A 25966-nucleotide genomic window follows, 5' to 3' on the forward strand; every position below is an offset into this window, starting at 1 on the left:
AAAGGCCCTGAATCTGTCTGAAGAGCAGAAGAGTCTTTTCTGCCAGCATTTTGTGATAAGGACAGAATTGATTTAATTTCTTGCCACCAGTATTTTAAAATCATCTATATTTCTCCTGGTAACATTCCAAAAACTGAGTATTAAAAAAATCCACTAATTTAATCCCTAAAGGTGTAGAAACCAATTTCAGAAGAGAACTTCAGCTGCAGGGTTTCAAAGAAAGCCAAAAAGTTGGTTAAAAAGAAAATGACAGGATCTTGCATGACAAACGCATTAACCTTCATTATTCCTCCTAATTCTTCCGCCCCCTGCTTTCACCTCTGAAAGACAAATAATTCCGCCTTAAATACTGTATTCAGCTTCTAGCATTTTCATCCTGACCTTTATGGTAAAAAGATCCCTCATTTTTAGGGATTGGTGGTTTGCCTTATTGAAATTTGCTTTATACTTTATCCTATAGCCATATATTTTAAATTAGTATTTTCTACCCTTAAAAATCGCCTCTGTGCCCATCTTCTTTTCCAAGAAAAGAAAATTTTGGAAAATAAACACACAAGGAGGAAAGCAAAAAACTACTTATAATCCAACTATTCAGAGTTAATCTAGGTAATCTTCCTTGAAATATTCCAGAGTATTTGCTTCCCATTTTTTTCTGTGTGGACATGCATAAATATAGCCTCCGTTTTATACAAATGGCATATACCACCCATACAATTTCACAACAGGTAAAGGTTGCAATTTAAAGAATAGTTGCTATGTAACGGCTTCTGTATGGGATCCTCTAATTTCATAGATGCGATGATGAGTCCTATGAGTTCATCGTGGGATGAGTTCATGTCCTATTAAATTCATTTGCAGTAAATACCTCTAAATTTTCAAATCCACGTACCTCAAATATGCCAATAAAATCACTTTGCTTCATTTATTCAACTTAGCTCAACAAAGAGTCACGATGACATGTGTTGCTGTCAATTCTCCTTGAAAATGAAAGGCATGGAAGGTTCCAAATGGTCTTTGAAATTGGGTGGAAGGCACCACCACATTTGCAGTGTTATTTGTTGAATTGTGTGTCCCCAGAATTGGAGCCCTAACCCCCAGGACCTCAGAAAGTGGCCTGATTGGGAGATCGGGTCCTTACAGAGGTGATCAAGTTAAAGTGAGGTCATTAAGACAGGCCTTAATCCAATAGGCTGGTGTCCTTATAAAAAGGGGAAATTTGGACACAGACATGCATAGAGGGAGGACAGTATGATGAGACAAAGGGAGAAGATGTCATCTACAAGCCAAGGACAGAAACCCAGAGCAGATTCTCCTTCACAGCCCTCAGCAAAAACCAGCCCTGCTGATACCTTGACCTCAGACTCGTGGCCTCCAGGACCAAGAGAGAATATACTTCTACGGTTTAAGGCAGCTGGTCTGTGGGATTTGTTACAGCAGTCCTGGCAAACGAATAATGCAAATAAGCAGCACGTCAAAGAACAGAGTCCTCCACTTGGGCTGAACTCTAGATGCACATAGAAGAAAGCTCTGCACTGGCCTTGCCCCGCGTGCCCTGGACCCTGGTCCCAGAGAGCACAGGGGCGTCCTCCTTCCGCATCACTTTGGGCGCCTGCTCTCCATGGGTGTGCCATTCTGTGGGAGGGGGCTGAATTCCCTCCTGAACCCCGAAGTGCACGGAGGCAGGATGCTGTCTCGGGCTCGAAAGAAGGTAAGTGTTCTCTTTTAAACCACACGGCGTGACCCAGAATCAGTCCAGAGCCAGGGCTTTCCCAGCTGCATCACGGACGTCCTTGTCTGCAGCCACACGGGTGCAGACAGTGATGCAGGGCAGAGCGACGGCAGAGGGGCCCTGCTGGCTGGAAGCTCCTCGCTGGTTTCTGCGTGGTCACAGGAGCCTGGCCAGAGCCAGGCCCCACGAGTGGGACCAGGTAGCGATGCTGAGCGTCAGTTTAAGGGCCAGGACAGACACCCAAGTGGAGACTGCGCTGAGGCTGCTGTGCGGAAGCTGAGCACCCCCTACTTCACAGCATACCCTGTCTGCTCTGTGAGACCCGGGAGCGATTGACAAGGACCCGGATCGTCACCCCTCCCTGGTCATTTTTTTTTACATTTCTAATACATCAGCTCTCAACTGTAAAGCACCATTTGGAAATTGTTGCAATATACGATTTAAATTATGTTCAACTATGTGATCGTGCTATTCTCTAGACACTGTAAACACCTTGCATAACCTGTTGGGCTTACTTTTATTTAAGGTGTGATACTGAAGAACCTGGGTTCTGGGGCTAAGAGTAGAGCCAGGGGACTGACTCCAAAGGGAAACAAAAGAACTTCTGGGAGTCTGATAGTCTATATAGTCTGATAGTCTATATCGCAAGTGTGAGACTGTAAACATGTCAAAACTCATCCACTGTACAACTTTAAAAAGGGTAATTTTACTATATATAAAATATACCTTAATAAACCTGACTTTAAAAAAAAGAAAAGAAAGAGAGCCCTGGAATCAGGCTGTCCAGGCTCTCCAGCCCTGTCACTTAGCAGCTGTGTGACCCTGCTCACAACACTTAACTTCTCTGAGCCTCAGTTTCTGCTTCTATAAAATGGGCGTAACAATACACCAACCTCATCAGGTTGTGAGAATTCAATGAGATAAAAATAGTCACATTACCTAGATGTGGTCCCTAGAAAATAGTCAGGCTGCCAAGTAATGGTAAAAGAGACTTGGAAAGACAAATGCCTCCTTCTTTTCCATCGTATTCAACTTGCAGTAAGTTAAGGTAACGGAGGCATACGGGGCTCAGCAGTTTGAGGAAAGAGGAAACCCAGCTCTCAAATGTGGCTGAAGGACCCTGAACAAGTGATTTCATTCAGCTGCTTCTTCACCTGCTCAGTTTCTTCTTCGTGGAGAATTAAAATAAATACGATTAAATTAAGCATGTATTTCACATGGCTATGATGAGAATCCAAAGACAGAATACTGGTCTGCATGTTCATTTTTTTTCATAAACTATGCAGCCTCTGCCTGTTAGTTGTTGTTACTTTCACTTGAAGTTCCCTGGGCCTCTGTTTCTGCTGTGGATGCATTTGTGTGTTTGGTATAAATCACTGATTTATTTTCTTTCTAGAAAGAGAAGATGCAGGAGGAGGGTAGACGATGACCAGAGAAGGAAGGTGGAAGGAAGCTGGAAGGACCTAGTGACCCCCTTACATCGTGTGCCTCTCACCCAATCGGCAGACTCTCCCCAAGTCTGAGCTTGAATAAAAGGACGTGGGGGTCAACATACAGCCACAGTCAACTCAACCTGCCTGGGCCATCTCTGAAAGCCCCAAGGATCTGTAAGATGCTAGAACAGGGCTCCAGGACCCTGCAGACAGCTCTCTCTCCGTAATTCACTCTGTCTGGGTGTCCCGGTTTATTTTCACACGTTTATCTAGCTTCATAAACTCTTGCCTGGACACTCCTCCTAAGAAAAAGCCAAAGCTCGGTCCCTGTACGTTGACTTGTTGTGACGGAGCGCAGACGTTGACTCAGTCCCACTCGCTACTCCGTGGGCTTCTCCAAAAGGGGGCTGTTCCAGGCTTCAGAAGCTAGTGTCTTTTTTTTCTGGTAATAAAGAAGCAGCCAGGGATTTTTTCCCCACTCAAGTAAAACAAAAATAGCTTCAAAACATGGTAAAAGTCTGAGGTTTTATACTTTTGGAAGAGAGGGGAAGGCTTTGTCCTAAATAAGCTGTCACAGCTCAAGAAGTGAATTAGAAATTAGAAGACAGCAGAAAAGCTATACTATATATAAAATAGATAAACAACAAGGACCTTCCGTAGAGCACAGGGAACTCTATATTTTGTAATAACCTATAAGGGAAAAGAATCTGAAAAAGAATATATATATATATATGTCTGTATAAATGACTCACTTTGCTGTACACCTGAAACTAACACAACACTGTAAATCAACTGTGCTTCAAAAATAAATAAATAAAATGAACAAAAGAAAAAAGCGACATGGGCCATTGAATCAGCTGCCCCCTGGGGAGGTGAAAATTCTAGCAGTCTCTCCACTTAAAACAAAACATACACAGGCCCCACCCACCCAGAAGCACTGACCAGCTCAGTCTAATGTCTCTGCCTTCTTCATAAGCAATATTGCTCCAAATTTTATTTTCAAATCCCTCCGAAATCCAGAACAATTTAATTTGCTGGAAAACAAAACCCAGCTGTAATTTAGTTGAAGGTTGCCTTCCAGGGACGGGGCTGTTAAAAATGAAGGGAGCTCACGCCACCAACCTGTCTCATACCCGCCCACCTGGCTCTTACTATGGTTAGAGCTTTGTACTTCCCAAGCCCAAAAATGTTCCCTTAATTGGACAAGCATAACACACCTGCCCTCTGTGTCCCTTGACATCACACACACAAGGAGAAAAGGGTGAGGACGGAAGGCTTAAGTGCAGGAAAAGTCTCAGGACGAAACGGGCCCCTCAGAGCCAGCAACCTCACTCAGTAAAGACGTTTGGAATCCAACTCAGGGGAATTTTTCACATTGAGGTTATAGTTTAGCATTTATATGGTCTTTAAAAAATATATGCTTTCCAAGTGTTTTTGAATCAGTTTTATGGCTCCAACCTCATGACAGTCCCGCGGGGTCAGACGGCATCATCGATTCCTTGTTCAAGCATGTCCCTGGGTGGGCTTCCTCCAAGCTGGCATGAAAGCTGCATCTGATTTGTAGCTAAGACCCTCAAGCCACCTTGCTTCCATGGTCAGGTGTGGGCCATTCCGGAAGCTTCCACATGGAGAGGGGAAAACTATATATAAAAAGTTCCAAGCATGGCAAAGAGATCATGGAATTATGTTGCAGCACTCTGTCTCTCTGTTTTGTTTTTTTTGTTTTTTTTTAACATCTTTATTGGAGTATAATTGCTTTACAATGGTGTGTTAGTTTCTGCTTTGTAACAAAGCGAATCAGCTATACATATACATATATCCCCGTATATCCTCCTTCCTGCGTCTCCCTCCCACCCTCCCTATCCCACCCCTCTAGGTGGTCACAAAGCACTGAGCTGATCTCCCTGTGCCATGCGGGTGCTTCCCACTAGCTATCTATTTTACATTTGGTAGTGTATATATGTCCATGCCACTCTCTCACTTCGTCCCAGCTTCCCCCTCCCCATGTCCTCGAGTCCATTCTCTACGTCTGTGTCTTTATTCCTGTCCTGCCCCTAGGTTCTTCAGAACTTTTTTTTTCTTAGATTCCATATATATGTGTTAGCATACGGTATTTGTTTTTCTCTTTCTGACTTACTTCACTCTGTATGACAGACTCTAGGCCCATCCACCTCACTGCAAATGACTCAGTTTCATTTCCTTTTATGGCTGAGTAATATTCCATTGTATATATGTGCCACATCTTCTTTATCCATTCACCTGTCGATGGACACTTAGGTTGCTTCCATGTCCTGGGCTATTGTAAATAGAGCTGCAATGAACATTTTGGTACATGACTCTTTTCGAATTATGGTTTTCTCAGGGTATATGCCCAGTAGTGGGTTGCTGGGTCATATGGTAGTTCTATTTTTAGTTTTGTTTTTTTCACTAAAAGGCAATCGGCAGCCCCCATTTCCACACCTCCCTTCCCCCACGTCACGGGGCCAGCCCTGTGGCCCTGTGACACTTGCAGTCCCCTACAGGGTCCCTCACTTAAAGGGCCCACACTTGGCATCACGTTCTCGAAATTCTTCATCATGTTCAACATGGAGCACCACATTTCTATTTTTCACTGTCCCCCCAAATCATGTCACTGGTCTTCTCCCCACCACCCAGTGACAGGCTCACTTAGACTGCCCAGCTCTGAGCTCCTGTCACCTGGAAAGAGGTTTATGGTAGAGATGGACTGGAGCAAAAGATGACAAAGCTGTGGCTTGTTTTTAAGTGGCCTCATTTCTGATGGGAATCTGCTCTACTCTTCAGCCCCTGTCCTGCTTCCTTGTTGTAATACTGAAGGGACACAGGAGCAGAGCAAGGTCCCCTGAGGCCCCTGCTTGTGACCCTACAGTTATATCACACGGCATACATATTTGTGTCAGGTGAGAATTCCAAATCCTCATCCAAAATTCAACTGCGGGGAAGCTCTTGCATGCATTTCAGTCAAACCTGGCTCTCAGCAAGAACTCAGCATAAAAAGGGTGATGTGGAAATTCACAAAACAGTGCCCCGCAAGTGAACTGAATCTGCTCTGAAGTTGGGAAAGACAAAATCTAGATGAAAAAATAACAGTGAACTTGCAAGAGGTATTTGGTGGAAGTACAGATTGACAAATGGCTACATCTATTTTAAGAAGGCATCAAGAGGAAGTAAAATGGCCCACATTTTGGAGGTAGAGAACATTGCCAGAAATAATATTTGTGATGTGACACTGTATTATCTTGGTATTTTGAACAGGACTTATGCATATGTGAGAACTGAGCTATAAATACAGGGATGAGCCCACGCCCTGAACGAACTCCAAAGACAAGAAAATAATAATAATAAGTAAGAAGCCCTCTGGGGCTCTGAGATACAAAGCGTGCAATGATATTCTGCCATAGACAAACGTTAATACCCTCACAGAAGATAGATTACAGGCATATCTAAATTCACTTAGGCATTTCTCACAATCAGAATATGGAACTTTTAAAATAACACAATATGCACAATTCCAAAAATCGTATTGACTGTCCTCATGTAATCTGCTTCCAAAGTACTGAACAGATTTATTTTCACTTAACACTTTTAAAGAAAGATATGACAAGTCAGTAGAACCCAACTATTCATTAATAAGGATGAAGAAAATGTCCAGCATGTTTAAAGCAATTTACATCACTAAGCAGGAGTTAGAAATCAACTACTGTCAGCCCTCCGTATCCGACAGTTCTGAATCTGAGATTCAACCAACCGCAGATTTAAAATATTTTTTAAAAGTTCCAGAAAGTTCCAAAACGCAAAACTTGAATTTGCTGCATGCTAGCAACTATTTACTTAGCACTTACATTGTATTTACAACTATTGACATAATTTACATTGTATTAGGCATTATAAGTAATCTGGAGATGATTTAAGTATATGGGAGGATATGTGTAGTTTATATGCAAATATTATGCCATTTTATATAAGGGACTTGAGCATCTTTGGATTGGTATCCATCCGTGGGCAGGGTGGTCCTGGAACCAACCAATCCCCCTAGGATACCAAGGGATAACTGAATAGTATCCTAATAGATGTGTATCCATTCATTGGACCTGAAGATTGCTAAATCCGCGTGAGGTTCTAACATAGATGACTTTTAAGATTAACCATTAGTTATGGTGGTTATTCTTCAACCAACACGTACTGAGCCCCTACTTTTGTAAGCATTGACTCTTTGGGAAGATTTTGCAGGTCACATCCTTCTTCCCCTTTCCAGGTCTGCACAATGATGTTAACCAATGCTTCCCTGGCACTTGGTCTGTACAATGAGTAGCCCCGTACCCTGTATGGACCCTGTCGTCCAGTTAATTTTATGTGAACTCTGTCTCCCCCAGTAACCTATAAGCTTTTTGAGGGGTAGGGCCTGTTCACCCAGCACAATGTCCAACATATAATGGATTCTCCATCAATGTGGGTTGAATGGTATGTGCTGGGGAGATGAAAGAGTGTCAAAGACACAGTCTCTGTCTTTTAAATGTTCATAATCTAGAAGGCAAACAAATTTGAGAGGGTAAGTAAATACCAATAACAGGCATATCTCGTTTTACTGCACTTTGCAAATATTGCATTTTTTACAAATTGAAGGTTTGTGGCAACAGTGTGTCAAGCAAGTCTATTGGCGCCATTTTTCCAAAAGCATTTACTCACTTTGTGTCTCTGTCACATTTTGGTAATTCTCACAATGTTTCAAACTTTTTCATTATTATATTTGTTATGGTGATCTCTGATCAGTCATCTTTGATGTGACTGTGCAAAATGAGTATGACTCGCTGAAGGCTCAGATGATAGCATCTTTTCAGCAATACAGCATTTTTAATTAAGGTAGGTACTTTTTCTTAGACATAATGCTATTGCACACTTAATAATAGACTACAGTGCAGTGTAAATGTAAATTTTGTACGCACTGGGAAACAAAAACATTTGCGTGAGTCCCTTTATTGAGATATTCACTTTATTTCAGTTCCAGTGGTCTGGAACTGAACCCAAAATATCTCCAAGGTCTGCCTGTACATGCAATGGTTTTGCCATAGAAAAGGACTCTGTTGCCTGAGCAAACATTTTCTAAGAGTTTGATTTTGGGGGTTTAGAATGGTCTTGCACTTTCAAACAGAGCCAAGGAGGGTAAGGCAAGGAATGAAGGCCACTGGTGTAAACTCAAAGTCAAGGAAACTCTGCTGGACGGTGCAGAAGGAAACTTTGTGAACAGAGATCTTTACGAGATATTGTACAAGAGTAGCAATACTGACATTTACCAACTTCATGTGTGATTGGGGTGGGAGGGTGAGGGGGTCGGCTTGGATACGTGAACCTCTAGAAACAAAGTGGAAGCCCTGGTGAAGGAAAGAATAACTTTGTCAAGATTTCTGTGGTTGTTCTTTTTTTACTCGGAAAAAAATAATCCAGGACAATATTAGTTTTAATATGTTTCATGTCCAAGTCCTAAATGGAATTGGGACAGGTATAAAAGAAATTGGGCTGTATCCAGGATATGTCAGAAAATGAGAAATTTAATAGGATAGGAAATGTGTAAGTGAAACCTAGCCTGACTTTTGCTCAAGAATCTCTGTGATTTTGAACAGGATTAGCCTTGGGGCACTCAGTTCCCTATTTTAAATGACTACCTGGAATGAAATGACAATAGGGCCTCCTTTAAGTCTAAGCAGGACGGTAGAAACAACCTTCTTTCTCTGGGTCAATGGTCTTTAAGCAGGCCAGCTGCGCCCCAGGAAGGGGCAGGACCACCACGTTCAGCTGCACAGGTTGTGCACTGCACAACTCCAGAGGGCACCACTGACACAGACTGCAGAATGGATGGCACCTCAGGGGCTGCAAGGTGCTCAACTCTTACAACTATGCGTGGTGAAGAGAATTTCAGAATGTCTATGTATATCAGTTTAGGATCTAAGATCAGTAAGAAAGAAATTAGATGTTACCAGTAGCTATTATCTGGATTGATATCGACATCATCATTTGGTGGGTGGGAAACAGTGGAAATCCTACCACTGAGGATTGTCCAGAACACCCTCCCTCTTTTTTTCCCTTTTTTTTTTAATTGAAGTATAGTGATTTACAATGTTGTGTTAGTTTCAGGTGTACAGCAAAATGATTCAGTTTTATATATACATATTATATATAATATATATATATATACTATTTCAGATTCTTTTCCATTATAGGTTTTTACAAGATACTGAATATAGTTCCCTGTGCTATACAGTTGGACCTTGTTGCTTATCTCTTTTATATATAGTGGTATGTATCCATTAATCCTCCTCCCACCACTTTCCCCTTTGGTAACCATGACTTTGATTTCTATGACTCCCTCACTCTTAAGTTGCTCTTGGAATATCACCACATGCTGCACTGCAGTTCCTTGTGCTCCGGTAAGAGGATTTATATTTATACACCTACATTTAACCAACCTAATCGCACCACAGTAGGTAAGTGGCTTTAAAAAATTCCTGCATAGTCACATGGTAAAACATGGATGAACCTTGAGGACGTGAAGCTAAGTAATACAAGCCCGTTACAAAAAAAAAAAAAGACAAATATTGTATAATTCCACTTATGTGAGGTACTTAAAGTAGTCAAATTCATAGAGACAGAAAATAGAAAGGTGGTTAACAGAGGATAGAGGAAGGAGAACAGGGAGTTGTTTAATGGGTAGAATTTCAGTTTTACAAGATGAAAAATTCTGGAGATCTGTTTCACAACGAAGTAAATAAACCATACGATTGAATTACACACTTAAAAATGAGAAAGATGGTAAATTTTCTGTTTTTTACAGGAATAAAAAAATTCCTGCATAAAATTTTCACAGATATTAATACTTCCAGCAAAAGCAACAGGGAAACAATGGAAATGCTACCTAACACTTCTCCTATTAGAATATCTTCACAAGTGCCAATACAAGCTTAAAAATCACACTCAACAAATTCAGCTCAAAAAGAGGCGCAGGGCTTCCCTGGTGGCGCAGTGGTTAAGAATCCGCCTTCCAATGCAGGAGACAAGGGTTTGAGCCCTGGTCCAGGAAGATCCCACATGCCGCAGAGCAACTAAGCCTGTGTGCCACAACTACTGAGCCTGTGCTCTAGAGCCCATGAGCCACAACTAATGAGCCCATGTGCCACATCTACTAGAGCACGTGCTCCGCAACGAGAAGCCACCGCAATGAGAAGTCCGTGCACCACAATGAAGAGTAGCCCCTGCTCGTCGCAACTAGAGAAAGACCGCGCACAGCAACAAAGACCCAACACAGCCAAAAATAAACAAAATAAAATAAATAAATAATTTTTTTTTAAAAAAAAGAAGTGCAGTTACCAAGACTATTAGTTACCAAGACTATTTGAACTATAGATTTCCACGTTTTCCATCAACAATTATCTCTCACAAGTATATACGGTGCCTTGAAATTTTGACTAAGATTAATAAAGCCATCACAATTAGCAAGATATCTAAAGTATAGCTTATTTCATCATTCTGTCATTCTTTTCAATGCTTATTTTTGGTATGTTTCATAACTGCACTTAAGAGATGAGCACATTAGCATGAATAAATAATTTTAAAATAAGTTAATAAAAAATTATTGTGCACGCATGCTCCAATTTTTTCCCTGAGAGGGTACACTCTTCTTGAGAATTGATACCCACGGTCACTGTGTACACCATTCCATTGCTCTGTCACGGATCTGCAGGATGACTGAGGAAATGGTTCCCCAAAAGCTGATAAGCTTTGAATGTTAGTTTTTAAGTACTTGTGGATGTTTATTATTAGAATTACCACAGCTAATGGTGAAAAAGTCAAAGAAAGCAAGGGGCAGGATAGCGATGGTTTCACTAGGGAGAGACCAGAATCATTTCAAACCACCTTGAATTGTTTCAGGGATGTGTTCCCATGGCATAATAGTTTGAAGTTTTGCTTGTTGCATCTCCATCTACAGCTCTTTGAGACTCATGAAGAGAGAGGATCTTTATAGAGGGTTCAACACACTCTGCCACCTTGAACGTGGGCAGGTTTGTGTCAACACCTGTGTCTACTGATGACCTCTCAACCCTCCCAAATGAGGAGACCATCACAGTGGATGCTCTCAGGCTCAGAATTTGACCACTTCACGGCCTCAGGGATTCTTCTGCACATCAAACAAGCGTGCGGAAATGTGGAAAATAAAAGCCTAGGCACAATTATCCATTTTGCCAGGCTCAAGAAAATAAAGTGATATTTTTCTAACAACCCCTAAGGAAACAGTGGATAATACTTAGTAAGGAAATTATTTATGTAAGAATCTTAGGGCTTCCCTGGTGGCACAGTGGTTGAGAGTCCGCCTGCCGATGCAGGGGACATGGGTTCATGCCCCGGTCCGGGAAGATCCCACGTGCCACAGAGCAGCTGGGCCTGTGAGCCATGGCCGCTGAGCCTGCGCGTCCGGAGACTGTGCTCCGCAACGGGAGAGGCCACAACAGTGAGAGGCCCGCGTACCGAAAAAAAAAAAGGAATCTTAATCTTTAAAACAAGTGTAATTTCTTAATTAGTTTTTAAATATTGGAATTTAACCACATGACTGACAGAAAAGTGTATTGGCTAAAAAAAAAATTTCAAAAAGATCTTGGGAAAAAGAAAGAACGTATTTCCTCGCTATATTTTTACTCTCTTGTTTGGTTAAGACCAATGTTAATGAGTATTGTCAGTCTCTGGGGTCCTCTTCTCATGCATCGTATAAAATTAAAATAACTAGTCGCTTTGCTAGAACCTTGGCCACGATACAAGTGAAGTGTTATGGGGACAGATGACCATTTCTTTCACCGTGCCACTCCACAACAGTTTTGGATCGTAACAGCCAGCAAAGTGTAATCTCACGTCAATCCAGAAAGAAACTCAGTTATCAAATCTCCATAAGCAAGTATTTGAAAACTAACATTCAAAAGACATTCCAGGCCATTTGGTGAAGGACTGCAATATGGATGACTTGAGATATTTCAGTCTTAGGAAATCCACCAGTGTCCTCAAACTGGAGGCTGAAACCTCCCAGAGCCAAGGACTCCCTGTTCTTCCTTATAGCTCCATCATGATATGAAAATTGCCCTCTTTGAGTGGGGCAGTTCACACTTTGGGGCTTCTTCCCTTTAGATGTCCTGCAGGAGCGTTTTCAATGTGTGGATGATTACCTTCTTGCTTTATGATTCTAATTTGTCTTCCTTTTATTTAAAAAGTGGCAGATTAAGAGTAAAATATAAAATAATGGCATTTAGTGGGTGCTTGATTTTTCCACTGGCAATGTTATAAACATGGCCAAGCGTTTCCCTTTCAGATATGGAACAAGAAGTCATTTAGTGAGATTCTGAAGCATAAATTTAGGGCTATTTGCAAGGCACAAACAATATTCAAGCAGATTGATGCCTGGAATGTGTAACTTATACTGAATGGTTCATGTAAAACAGCCCAGAAATGGATGTTGGATTTATGGGTTTGGGCCGTTGCCAGATGTGGCAAGCTTGCTTGGCCTATGACACAAAGCAATGAGCTATAGAACATTCTCCTATCTGTACCCAAATGGCACCTGTACCAAATCGAATGGAAAATGTTTCCCCATTCCTTATTTATACCTCACTTCATTCCAAAGACTGGAAGAACGGTAAGTAGTTTGTGCCTGGGGACAATAAAAGAGTGGAGACAGACCCCACGAGACTGCACAGCAGCCTGGATGCACAATTCAATGTCCTACTTCCCAGGAGGACAAATATGAATTGATGTCTTTTAGCATATGAATTGTCCTGTATTCCTATTTCAAATATAAATTAATTTGAAATATTTAAATATGCACCTATAATTAAAATATTTGTTTTAATTATTACTAACATTGGTGCTTCATTTTTAAGTATTAATTAAAATATTTAAATATGCAACTTGCCTCCTGTATGCTAGATATATTGCGCCTGCAACAATACTCCAGATTCACAGTTTGGCTGATGACGATTAGGCATATGGAGCTAACTTACTAAAGATCAGTTTGGACTATTTCTTATTCGCCTCTAATCCCAGTCAAATTAGTTTTCCATTTCAATACATCAGCCATTTTTCAAGGTAGTCACGGGTTCTGCCCCTCAGGTTACCACCCCTTTTTGTTTGAATTTCACAGAACTTGTCTGAATCAAAATAATCTCAACGTAGAATAACCCCAAACTGAAGGATATTAGAATTCTCCATCCCTCCCTCAGCTCCCTATTTTCCTTGACATTTTCCCAAATGTCAAGAGTTCTTTCTATTGAGATTCTTCTAAGTTTTTCTCATTTTCTTTGCCTGCCGTGAAGGTATTTATTTTGCATGTATAACAATGCACCCATTTCCAATTTAAAAGGATTTAAATGGCAAACACAGGTTTCAAACCCATAAACAACAAAAGAGAGAATTTTTTGCTCTCCAAACTCACCTGGACCACAAATCTCAACATTTAGAGAAGAGGGTGCTGGTCTGTTGGTCACAGTAACTGATAAATCCACAACCTGAAATCTACTGATTCATCTAGTAGATTAATCTACTGAACATTACAAAGTGCCAAGCCAGGAGCCAGGTCTGTGGATGACTCAGGAAGTTCAAAGTCTAGGTAGGATAATTCTAATAAATAAAATGCAACCCATAATACTTGCTATGGTCTGGATGTTTGTGTCCCCCAAAATTCACATGCTGAAATCCTAACACCCAAAGGTGATGGCATTAGGAGGTGGGGTCTTTGGGAGGTGATTAAGTCATGAGGGTGGAGCCCTCATGGATGGGATTAGTGCCTTTATAAAAGAGACCCCAGAAGGCTCCTTCACCCCTTCCACCAGGTGAGGATACAGTGGGAAGTCTGCAACCCGGAAGAGATCCTTCACCCAAGGATGCTTACACCCTGGTCTCAGACGGCCAGCCTCCAGAACCGTGAGCGATAAATTTCTATTGTTTATAAGTCACTCAGTCTGTGGTACTTTAACAGCATGATCTTTACTGCAGTGTTTCATAAAAATATCAATCAAATATAATATATACCTGTGCATATGCATCCCATAAAATCTTTCTTTTCCCCCACTATGAAGCCCTTTCTGGAAAGTCATTCTAAATTAATGGAAAGCCCCAGGCTTGGGTTCATGATATCATTCAGGTGTTCAAATAGTTCAGTGTGCCCCGTGGACCAAGAACAGAAAGACCCCAAACAAACTGTGAATTCTTTCCACCTATGACAACACCTCTGATAAAGCACTGAGAGCAGAAATTAGAATTTTAAAAAATAATGCAGAGAATGTGTTCATCATAAATTCGAGGCACTTCCCATTACAAAAGCTCATGTTTCCTCTTCATCTTGATCACACTATTCTACTAAACCCCTAATAAAATCAATTGTGAGTCATTTATTCAATTTTTCTCTCTAAAAAAAAATACATCTTGCATTCTGTCACTCTTAGAATTCAAAAGAGAAAAACGGTGAGACTTAATCCCACAGCATTCGTTAATGAAATGCAGGATGGGGGAAATCAATCTTATAATAATCCATTACCATCACCAGCCCAGCAAACACATTTTCTTGCTTCACTGTGTCCTCTTCCCACTTAGGAAATGTTGAAACTCGAACCCAAGTTGCAATTGGTGTCTTTCTAGACCTATTGTTCCCAATTAGAGTAGAGAGAGCATCTATCAATGTGTGATCCAGCAAAACCATATGGATTTTGCTGGATCTTCCTATATCTCCTCTCAGGTATATCCCCAAATGAGGTTAAAATTACATAAGGAATTGCATTTTCATTTGACCTTCTCTTGCTAAGCCTTTGGGGCCAGTTGCAAAATCTACACTGTGCACAGTTACCCTCAGAATCCGTGCTTAACTGGTCTAAATTATACTGTTCCTTGCAAACCTATTACTCACCCGTCAGCATCTGTTTCAGTTCACTATTACATCATAGGAAGCACACAACTATACTAATTTTCATTTTAGGCCTGTTTCATCTTACTATTTCTCTCACCAAAGGGTTACCCTGAGAGCTGAGTAGATGAGCCCTAAACCCGTGTCATATGTGATTTTTAAACCAATGGCTACTTCCGGGAAAAAAATCAAGTCTTTTCCATCCCCCACCCCCCAATATAAGTGGGCAAAGCTTTCCCTTGCAATCTCTGTCCAGAGCAACACTGTTCACTGCTTTCTTCTTGCTTTAGAGATTTAATGTATCAGGCAAGTAGCTTCTGATTCTGTGCTAAGGATACACATGTGGGTCTAAAGATTTGACCCACAAAATTCCTCAGTGTGTTCAAACCATGGCTTGACAGGTGTGGTCCTTTTGTCGTGGCCAATGTCTGGATGCGAGAAAGGCCCAGAAACCTGGCACCAAATTGCACATCCCATCCAAGCCGATGCAAGAAAAGAGACTGTGAACAGCAACAGGGAAGCATCAGGAGAGCGCTTTCCCAAAGGAGTCTCAAGTCTAATTCACAGCTGTCAACGGATGCATTATGCAACCGGGAACTCCCCCATCCTCTCACAAACAGGGCGATGGTGTGTGTCATTTTTTAAATCAACTCTCCAAATGTGTGCCTTTATGCATTAATATCTTGCTCCTGGCTCTCCTAAATAAGTTCTTTTAAAAAGCAACTTAAAAACAGACACCTGAATGAGAAGATGGAACTGATTGTCATTGTTGGTGGAACTTTTTTTCAAATGGTATTATTAGGTCACTAAAAAAAAGGAGCCTTTCTCTTTCTTGGGCAGGGAAGAGATGAGAATACATTTTGTAAACTTCAACCTTGTTGTTTAGGATTTTTGATCCAGTGAACGTACCGAAGCCTGTATCCTGATCCCGGCTAAATTGTCTTCCAGCTCATTTCGTAGATTGTTCCAGGCGCATCTGACACACTTTAATACTGAAATGCCAATGAGACACCCCTGCAAACCACCTCCACTCTCTCAGGTTACCCTAAATTTGGACTTTACTTTCCTTGCTATACTTGAGCTGCTCTTTTCCATCACATGCCATTTACCCCTAAAAAGCGTTGTCAAAGGGGAAAAAGATGTGTGGTCGTAAAGTCACCCAGTTTAAAACCAGCTCCAGGCTCAGTCCCCCCACCAAAGCCTGCAAGAACTCAAAGAGAGAGCTCACCCCAGGGAGCCTGTGGCCCTTTAGGGACCTCTCCTCCCAGCCCAGCTGTGAGCTAGGGAATTTCTGCAGCCGGCACTATACCCTGACAGCTGGAGCAGCAACTCTGTGCCCATCAGACCCAAATAAATCCTGAGGTCAGGGTAAAGTCTGACAAAATCCATTGCTTTGGCCCTCTGGGGTAAGTAAATGATCATCTGAAATCCATCCCCGCCTGAGAATTATTAAAATTAGAAGCCACATGGAAGTCATCCAACTAAAGAAAAGCTTAGGGGGAAGGGGGGAGAGATCCCGTCCTCTACCCAGAAAAGGAGCTTCTGTTCAACTTTATTAAATGTTTTAAGCAGATTTAAGTTTGAGTCAAGGGACAAATTCCCGCCCTCCGAGGGGCACGCTCCCAGAAACTTGGAGATGAGCTGCAGACCTGGTCACCGGGGCTGCACGTGACGTGGGGGGGGGGGGGGGATGTGTGCAGGAGGAAGAAAGGCGGAGAGAGCTGGAAGGGAAGCAAAGGGGGGCAAAGGTGTGAGATGTTCATGTTGTGGGATTTTATCAACATTTAAGGAAGAAGGCAGAGTTCTTGGAAGAGCCCACAAAGGCCTCTGACGGAATGCTGGGGGGCGGGGCCGCGGCTGCAGAGCTGCCCTAATTACATGTTCAGCAGAAACGAGGTTGTGATCCTCATGATGGGTGAGCTCTGGGAAGTTTGCTGTCTCCCTGGGGACCCACAGTTAAGTGACACTGCCAAGCTGAGGCATTCTCGAAAGCTCATGAGTGTGGCATGGGACAAGGAGCCTCTGCTGAAGATGGGTGACAGCCAGAGGGGAGAGCCAACGGGGGGATCCCCACACCCGAAGAGTCCCCTTTAGCTAACTTGATGGAAGAGGGGGAGCCCCCTGGGCTACACAGGCTTCTAAGCCCTTCTTCCATCTGAAACTATTAAGTTGTATAAAAAAACCCCACCCCACACGGCCATCCCTTCTACTTGCAAGTATGGTGAGCCGATGCAAACAGAGAATATACTGAAATCTCTGTCCAGTCTACAGAAAGCCCCTCACCTGAGCATTCAGGAAAAGAAGGCCTGGCTCTCATTGCCCTGTCTCTGTTTCAGAGCCCCAGCTTCCTGGCCTCAGCTCCCCACTCTCCACCTCTTTCGCTTTCTCTGGCATGCATTGTTCATACGGATCAGAAAATTCCATACGCAATTTGGACATCAAGACGCACCCGAGTCCTGGATCTGCCCTTCACTAGCTGGTGGCTTTGAGCCAGCTGACCTTGAACTTCTCTGAACCTCAGTTTCCTCATCCATCAATTGGGAATCATAATAGCACCTACTTCACAGGCTTGTGGGGAAGTTCAAATAAGGTTACTGGATGCCCTGCTTGGTACTGGGGACACTGGGCAAACAGGAGCTGCTGTGGTGGAAGGTTTGCTGCTGCTGGAAGGTTTCTGCCTCCCCATCCTCCATCCACGCTCGCACTCTTTCTTGCCCGATCCCTTGGCTCCAACCCAAACCCTGTTCCTAAATTTTATAACGCTTTGCCTGCTCCATCTTCATGTCATGTTTATATCAAAAGTCACCCATCAGAGAGATGAAAGCAGGGAAGAGGCATTTTATTTCTGAAGTTGTTAATTTTACTGTAGATTTCAAAAAAAAAAGGATCAACCGTCTGTCAAAAAAAAAAAAAAAGGCAAAATAAAAGATTTTTTAAAATAATGATTTAAGTGCCGGCCAAAACGATATGAAAGTGAATTTATCTCAGCTACCAAGTGGAATTAGAGGGTGTTGGTGTACAACCCCAAAACTGCCTTTTTGAAAAGAAAGACAGAGAATAGGGTCTTTTAAAAAATACAATGAGCTATCAGTTTGCGCCAACAAACTCTTCTGGATAAACAGATACAGAGCAGTGACTTTCAATTGAAAATTGGAGCCAGAGTTTCTCCCGTCTTAGACACACACGCCCATACGCGCAGACTTTTTGTGGTTCATACAATTTGCATTTCTCTACTGGTTTTACTCTGATTAACTGCAGATGTAGTTTGTACAGGCAATGCTTCCACATGGCCGTGCAATGCAATCCTTCCCTCACTTCTCTTCTGAGGCTGACTTTCGCCAGCTGGCCTGCCTGCTCACATTCTGACAGGTACCCACCAAGGAAAACACGTGAAGACACATACGCTGCAAGAGTGCAAATCTTCGCAAGGGACTACAAACACTCAGCTTTCTCTCCTGAGGTCTAGACCCCAAAGCACTTTCCAAAGTCACAATTAGATCACAAGCAAAACAATGAACCCCTTTCTCTACCTAAGGTGAATTTTTAAAAGTTGCAAACTTAACCAATGTCTGCACTTGCCATGCAAACCCAGATATGAACAGAGTCAGTCTCCCAAGCAAATGGTTCCAGGGTCGAAGTGTTCTACATTTTCTGAGCCTAACTGAGCCCCTTCTCACCCCCAGGTTTCCCTCCAGGAGTCAAAGCCCCACTCACCTCACTCATGATGCTGTAACAGCAGCTCCAATATCTCTACCAGCCACACGGAGAGCACTGCTCAGGGGTCGCAGCTCCCCGGTCCTGGCTTTTCTCTTAAAAAGGGCTGCCCAGTGGCATCATGCCTCCCGTGAACCAATGAGATTCATTCACCTGTCTGAACGCCTGGCAGATATCTGAGGGCTCCCAGGGCCACCTAGTGGAGCAAAGGAAGAAGGCGGGCTCGGTCACATCTCCAAGTTCTGCCAGGGAGGGAAGGAAACCACAGATGACAAAATAGTCAAAGTCAGAGGCACACGGATCATCACAGGTTTGCCATTGAACATAATTTCAAGGGGTACAGGATTTAGACATGTGGAAAATGCACTTTCAATGTCGGTGGACAGAAGGGATTTTTTTTTCAAAGGAAGACCAGTTCTGAAAATGCCGGTGCCGGCCGTTCCACACCCCTCCTGGTTTTCTCAGGAGCTGCCATTTCCTCATCCTCTGTAGCACAGTCTCAGCCTTCAGAGTTGAACATTCCCCACTCCTCCTCCAGTCCCAAACCTGCCAGCCTGCTTGCACCCCAGAAACTCATCCCCTGGTGGGGTCATGGACTTGGAGAGTCACGCTGGGACCTCAGAGGAGAGCAGCTCCCCCAGCTTTGCCTATTGGGTGTCATAGCCTCACAAGAAGCAGGAGGAAAATGGCTTTGACCCTGGAATCTGCCCGTCCAACCTGGCTGTGAAGATCCTTTTGCCCAGGTCTGGACTCCTAAGACCCTGAGAAGCATCCGAGTGGGCGCTTGATTTTCACAAGACATACGTCACAGATAAGAATGTGGCTGATGCACAGAACTGAGATGCGTGTGACTGCCTGTCTCCTTGGTCCTTCCTGCAGCTTGCCGGCTTCAACTGGGCCCAGATTCAAGCACAGGAGCCTCAGAGTGGTAACAACGATGCCTTCTCATGGCAGATCCTCCGAAGGATAACAGTAACTTCTCACGTGCCGAGGACCTACCAGAAATACAAACATACCCAAGTGGTGACTATGGAATAGCTCATGTAGATAAATAAATGAGGACCTGGGTACAGCTATATGATCCTCAGATGCCCCACGGGTCTCACCTTTCACCCAGAACACAGACATTCAATCAACAGCTGCTCTTGGAATCAATGCTAGTCACAGCCCTGTCTCTGACTCTCCTGCATTGGCTTCCATCACCTCCATCACCTCAGCAGCATCTCCCTTCAACTTCCTCCTCCACGGCTCCTTCCTCCCTCACTTCACGCCCCAGGGGGTTTTCAGGCCACCTCCATGCCCTTCTTGTCCAGGCTTTCTGTTCCCAGTGGGCACCCCCAGCTCTGTACCCCAACAATCATGGCAAATCTTAATTCTCTCCCCATTCCCTGTACATTCCTGATTGTCCTTACTGCCTGGGAATGGCCCACGGTGACCGCTCCGGGGTGGAGTCCCACCATCTCTGCCTCACAGCCACCCTGGGACGCAGATGCCCTGGTGGGACCTGGGAATATTTGGGTGACCTACTGTTTGAAACCCGACCTGTTGGATCCACAGAAGCTACTTCCTGAGTTTGGAGGAGGAAGTAAGAAGTGGTGACCGCAGGGCAGATGCAAGATTTAAGGAGGCACTCACTCTCAGGTCCATGCACATGCTGACGCTGCACTTGCTCAAACCCGAGAATCAGCGCCTCCTTAAATTGTGTGCCCTGGGTGCCGGAATTGTGCCAGCCTGGTCCTGGCCCTGCTGGCAGCTCCCCAGTTCCCAGGAGGGGGTTGATGAGCTTCATACCAAAGAATAAAAGCACAGTGAAAGGAGAGAACAGAACCCCTCTGGACGCCATCAAAGAAGAGGCTTGAACGTGGTTCTTTGGGGAGTGTTCGAACGAGAATGTACATTTCAAGATGGAACCAGGACAGATAAATACAATCAACAGCACGAGCACCGGATGGAAACTTCAAAACCTGTGAGCACAGGCTGCCCGAGGAGGCTGAGGCAGAAGCGCTGGGTCCGAGCCCTCATCTGTGCCCTGTGAGCACACGTGAGCAGGACCACGAAGCAGCAAGAAACACGAGTCTCCTATGGCTTGTGGGAACCCATCTTCTTAATTTATAGCCGCTTTAGGTGGGAATTGTGTCTGTAGAAAGGCCCCTTTCAATGGGAAGATTGGTACATTCATTATAATAAATCCTATTTCACAGAGCAACAGAAATGGACTTAATATATAAATTATGCATACATGCACATATCCTAACCACACAAATCATTTGCAAGCTATCAAAGCATCTGCCTGCTGGCACATCCTGACAGCGTGCTCCTTAAATTCTCACCCTCCTTCCTCCCGCCCCCTGTTCCCAATTTCACACGTGGGAGGGCCCAGGTGGGATGCTTTTAGGACTCCCCAGCGGGTTAGAAAGTGGAGTTGGGAAGAGGAAGGTCAAGGTGGAGAAATGGGACTGCAGTGCTATCCGCAAATGCACCACAGACCAAGGAGGGAGAGCAGGGCTCCATCCTGCCCTTGAGAAGCAGAACAACACCCTCCGAAGGGGAGCCTGTGTGGCTGGGAATTCAGAGCACCCGGTGGCTGGAGGGAGCGGGGGAGCTCTCCCAGCGGCAACCTTGGCGGCATCCCATGGTTTTGCAGGCTGTGCTAGGGCAGAGGGCACAAGAGAAGGGGCACCAAGAACCAGCCTGTGCTCTGCTGCCCTGGCTCTGGTGCAGACACGGATTTTCTCCTCCCACAGACACACGTACAGAATTGCAACAGCTTGAGATTTAGGGATCAGTAAGTACACTTTAGCGGGGGTTCCCAAGGGGAGGGGCCAGGATTGGTGGTGTACAGAGTATGGGCTGTGGCTTTACTGAGTACAGCGTGCAATTGATTGGGACAAACTGGGGGGGGGGTGTAAAGGTTATGGATGGATGATGATATAGGCTGAATTGTGTCCCCCACAAAATTCATGTATCAAGGTTCTAACCCATCATAACTCCAAATGTGACTGTATTTGGAGATAGGGTCTTAAAAGAGGTAATTAAGGTAAAATGAGGTCATATGGATAGTCCCAAGTCCAATAGGACTGATGTCTTATAAGAAGAGGAAATTTGGACACAGTCCCATTACAGAGGGAAGATGTGGAGACACAGAGAGAAGATGGCCTACAAGACAAGGAGAAAGGCCTCAGGAGAAACCAACCCTGCCAACACCTTGATACTGGATTTCCAGCCCCCAGGACTGAGAGAAAGTAACTTTCTATTGGTTAAGCCTCCCATCCTGCAGTGCTTTGTTATGGTGACTCAAGCAAACATATAGAAAACCTAGCAAGCACTTGGAGAGGACCTTTGGGGAAAGGCTAGAAGGACCTTAAAGGGGATTTCATCAGTGTTTGCCATGTCCCCCACAGTTTAACACTATTCATTCCCCAGGGCATCTTTAGTAAAGCAGTTATCTCTTGTTAATAAGTTGTGAGGTTGTGTCTGTTTTAGAAAACACAAGGCAGAGACAGCTTCAAGATGGCCGAAGAGTAAGATATGGAGATCACCTTCCTCCCCACAGATACACCAGAAATACATCTACACGTGGAACAACTCCTACAGAACACCTACTGAATGCTGGCAGAAGACCTCAGACCTCCCAAAAGGCAAGAAACTCCCCACGTACCTGGGTAGGGCAAAAGAAAAAAGAAAAAACAGAGACGAAAGAATAGGGATGGGATCTGCACCAGTGGGAGGGAGCTGTGAAGGATGAAAGGTTTCCACACACTAGGAGCCCCTTCGCGGGCGGAGACTGTGGGTGGCAGAGGCGGGGAGCTTTGGAACCGCGGAGGAGAGCGCAGCCACAGGGGTGCGGAGGGCAAAGCAGAGAGATTCCCACACAGAGGATCGGTGCTGACCGGCACTCACCAGCCCAAGAGGCTTGTCTGCTCACCCGCGGGGCGGGCGGGGGCTGGGAGCTGCGGCTCGGGCTTCGGTTGGATCCCAGGGAGAGGACTGGGGTTGCTGTGTGAACACAGCCTGAAGGGGGCTAGTATGCCACGGCTGGCTGGGAGGGAGTCCGGGGAAAAGTCTGGACCTGCTGAAGAGGCAAGAGACCATTGTTTCGGGGTGCGCGAGGAGAGGGGATTCAGAGCACCGCCTAAATGAGCTCCAGACATGGGCACGAGCTGTGGCTATCAGCGTGGACCCCAGAGACGGGCATGAGATGCTAAGGCTGCTGCCGCCGCCACCAAGAAGCCTGTGTGCGAGCACAGCTCACTATCCACACCTCCCCTACCGGAGCCTGTGCAGCCCGCCACTGCCAAGGTCCCGGGATCCAGGGACAACTTCCCCAAGAGAACACACGGTGTGCCTCAGGCTGGTGCAACATCATGCCGGCCTCTGCAGCCGCAGGCTCGCCCCGCACTCGGGACCCCTCCCTACCCCCAGCCTGAGTGAGTCAGAGCCCCTGAATCAGCTGCTCCTTTAACCCCATCCCGTCTGGGCGTGAACAGACACCCTCAGGCGACCTACATGCAGAGGCGGGGCCAAATCCAAAGCTGAACCCCGGGAGCTGTGCGAACAGAGAAGGGAAATCTCTCCCAGCAGCCTCAGGAGCAGTGAATTAAATCTCCACAGTCAACTTGATGTACCCTGCATCTGTGAAATACCTGAATAGATAACAAATCGTCCCAAATTGAGGAGGTGGACTTTGGGAGCAACGATATATAATTTTTTCCCATTTTCCCCTTTTTGTGAGTTTGTATGTGTATGCTTCTGTGTGTGATTTTGTCTGTATAGCTTTGCTTCTACCATTTGTCCTAGTGTTCTGTCCGTCCAGTTTTTTTGGTGTTTGTTTGTTTTTTTAGTATAGTTTTTAGTGCTTGTTATCTTGTTATTGGTGGATTTGTTTTTTGGTTTGGTGGCTCTCTTGTTTCTTTTTTTTTTTTTTTTTTTTTACTATTTAAAAAAATATTTTTAATACTTTTTATTTTAATAACTTTATTTTATTTTATTTTATTTTATGTTGTCTTGTTCTTTCTTTCCTTCTTTTTTTTCCTCCCTTTTATTCTGAGCCATGTGGATGACAGGTTCTGGGTGCTCCAGTCAGGCATCATGGGTGTGCCTCTGAGGTGGGAGAGCCAAGTTAAGGACACAGGCCCACAAGAGACCTCCCAGCTCCAAGTAATATCAAACAGCAAATATTTCCCAGAGATCTCCATCTCAACACCAAGACCCAGCTCCACTCAACGACCAGCAAGCTACAGTGCAGGACACCCTATGCCAAACAACTAGCAAGACAGGACACAACCCCACCCATTAGCAGAGAGGCTGCCTAAAATCATAATAAGGCCACAGACACCCCAAAACACACCACCAGACATGGACCTGTCCACCAGACAGACAAGATACAGCCTCATCCACCAGAACACAGGCACTAGTCCCCTCCACCAGGAAGCCTACACAACACACTCAACCAACCTTAGCCACTGGGGACAGACACCAAAAACAACGGGAACTACGAACCTGCAGCCTGAGAAAAGGAGACCCCAAACACAGTAAGTTAAGCAAAATGAGAAGACAGAGACACACACAGCAGATGAAGGAGCAACGCAAAAACCCACCAGACCTACCAAATGAAGAGGAAATAGGCAGTCTACCTGAAAAAGAATTCAGAAAAGGATAGTAAAGATGATCCAAAATCTTGGAAATAGAATGGAGAAAACACAAGAAACGTTTAACAAGGACCTAGAAGAACTAAAGAGCAAACAAACAGTGATGAACAACACAATGAATGAAAATAAAAATTCCCTAGAAGGAATCAATAGCAGAATAACTGAGGCAGAAGAACGGATAAGTGACATGGAAGATAAAATAGTGGTAATAACTACTGCAGAGCAGAATAAAGAAAAAAGAATGAAAAGGATTGAGCACAGTCTCAGAGAATTCTGGGACAACATTTAACGTACCAACATTCGAATTATAGGTTTCCCAGAAGAAGAAGAGAAAAATAAAGGGACTGAGAAAATATTTGAAGAGATTAGAGTTGAAAACTTCCCTAATATGGGAAAGGAAATAGTTAATCAAGTCCAGGAAGTACACAGAGTCCCATACAGGATAAATCCAAGGAGAAACAAGCCAAGACACATATTCATCAAACTATCAAAAATTAAATACAAAGGATAAATATTAAAAGCAGCAAGGGAAAAACAACAAATAACACAAAAGGGAATCCCCATAAGGTTAACAGCTGATCTTTCAGCAGAAACTCTGCAAGTCAGAAGGGAGTGGCAAGACATATTTAAAGTGATGAAAGGGAAAAACCTACTACCAAGATAACTCTACCCAGCAAGGATCTCATTTGGAATTGATGGAGAAATTAAAATCTTTACAGACAAGCAAAAGCTAAGAGAATTCAGCACCACCAAACCAGCTTTACGACAAATGCTACAGGAACTTCTCTAGGCAAGAAACACAGAGAAGGAAAAGACCTACAATAACAAACCCAAAACAATTAACAAAATGGGAATAAGAACATACATATCGATAATTACCTTAAATGTAGGTGGATTAAATCCTCCAACCAAAAGACAGACTGGCTGAATGGATACAAAAACAAGACCCATATATATGCTGTCTAAAAGAGACCCACTTCAGACCTAGGGACACATATAGACTGAAAGTGAGGGAATGGAAAAAGATATTCCATGAAAGTAGAAATCAAAAGAAAGCTGGAGTAGCAATTCTCATATCAGAATAAATAGACTTTAAAACAAAGTCTATTACAAGAGACAAAGAAGGACAATACATAATGATCAAGGGATCAATCCAAGAAGAAGATATAACTATTGTACATATTTATGCACCCAACATAGGAGCACCTCAATACATAAGGCAAATACTAACAGCCATAAAAGGGGAAATCGACAGTAACACCCTTATAGTAGGGGACTTTAACACACCACTTTCACCAATGGACAGACATCCAAAATGAAAATAAATAAGGAAGCATAAGCTTTAAATGATACATTAAACAAGATGGACTTAATTGATATTTATAGGACATTCCATCCAAAAACAACAGAATACACATTCTTCTCAAGTGCTCATGGAACATTCTCCAGGATAGATCATATCTTGAGTCACAAATCAAGCCTTGGTAAATTTAAGAAA

The 25966-nt window shown here is 43.8% G+C and overlaps 1 protein-coding gene across 1 annotated transcript in view; it reads right to left on the bottom strand.

Moving 5' to 3' along the window:
• Positions 1–18957, bottom strand: part of PCP4 (Purkinje cell protein 4) — a 55844-nt gene extending 36887 nt beyond the window's left edge. Inside the window, exon 1 of the mRNA XM_030835402.2 lies at positions 18821–18957. Coding sequence (XP_030691262.1) covers positions 18821–18829 — 9 coding nt within the window. The 5' untranslated portion in view covers positions 18830–18957. The remainder of the gene's footprint in view (positions 1–18820) is intronic.
• Between the last annotated feature and the right edge of the window lie 7009 nt (positions 18958–25966).

The sequence above is a fragment of the Globicephala melas genome, chromosome 4 (genome assembly GCF_963455315.2).
Source record: "Globicephala melas chromosome 4, mGloMel1.2, whole genome shotgun sequence".
Classification (NCBI taxonomy): domain Eukaryota; kingdom Metazoa; phylum Chordata; class Mammalia; order Artiodactyla; family Delphinidae; genus Globicephala; species Globicephala melas.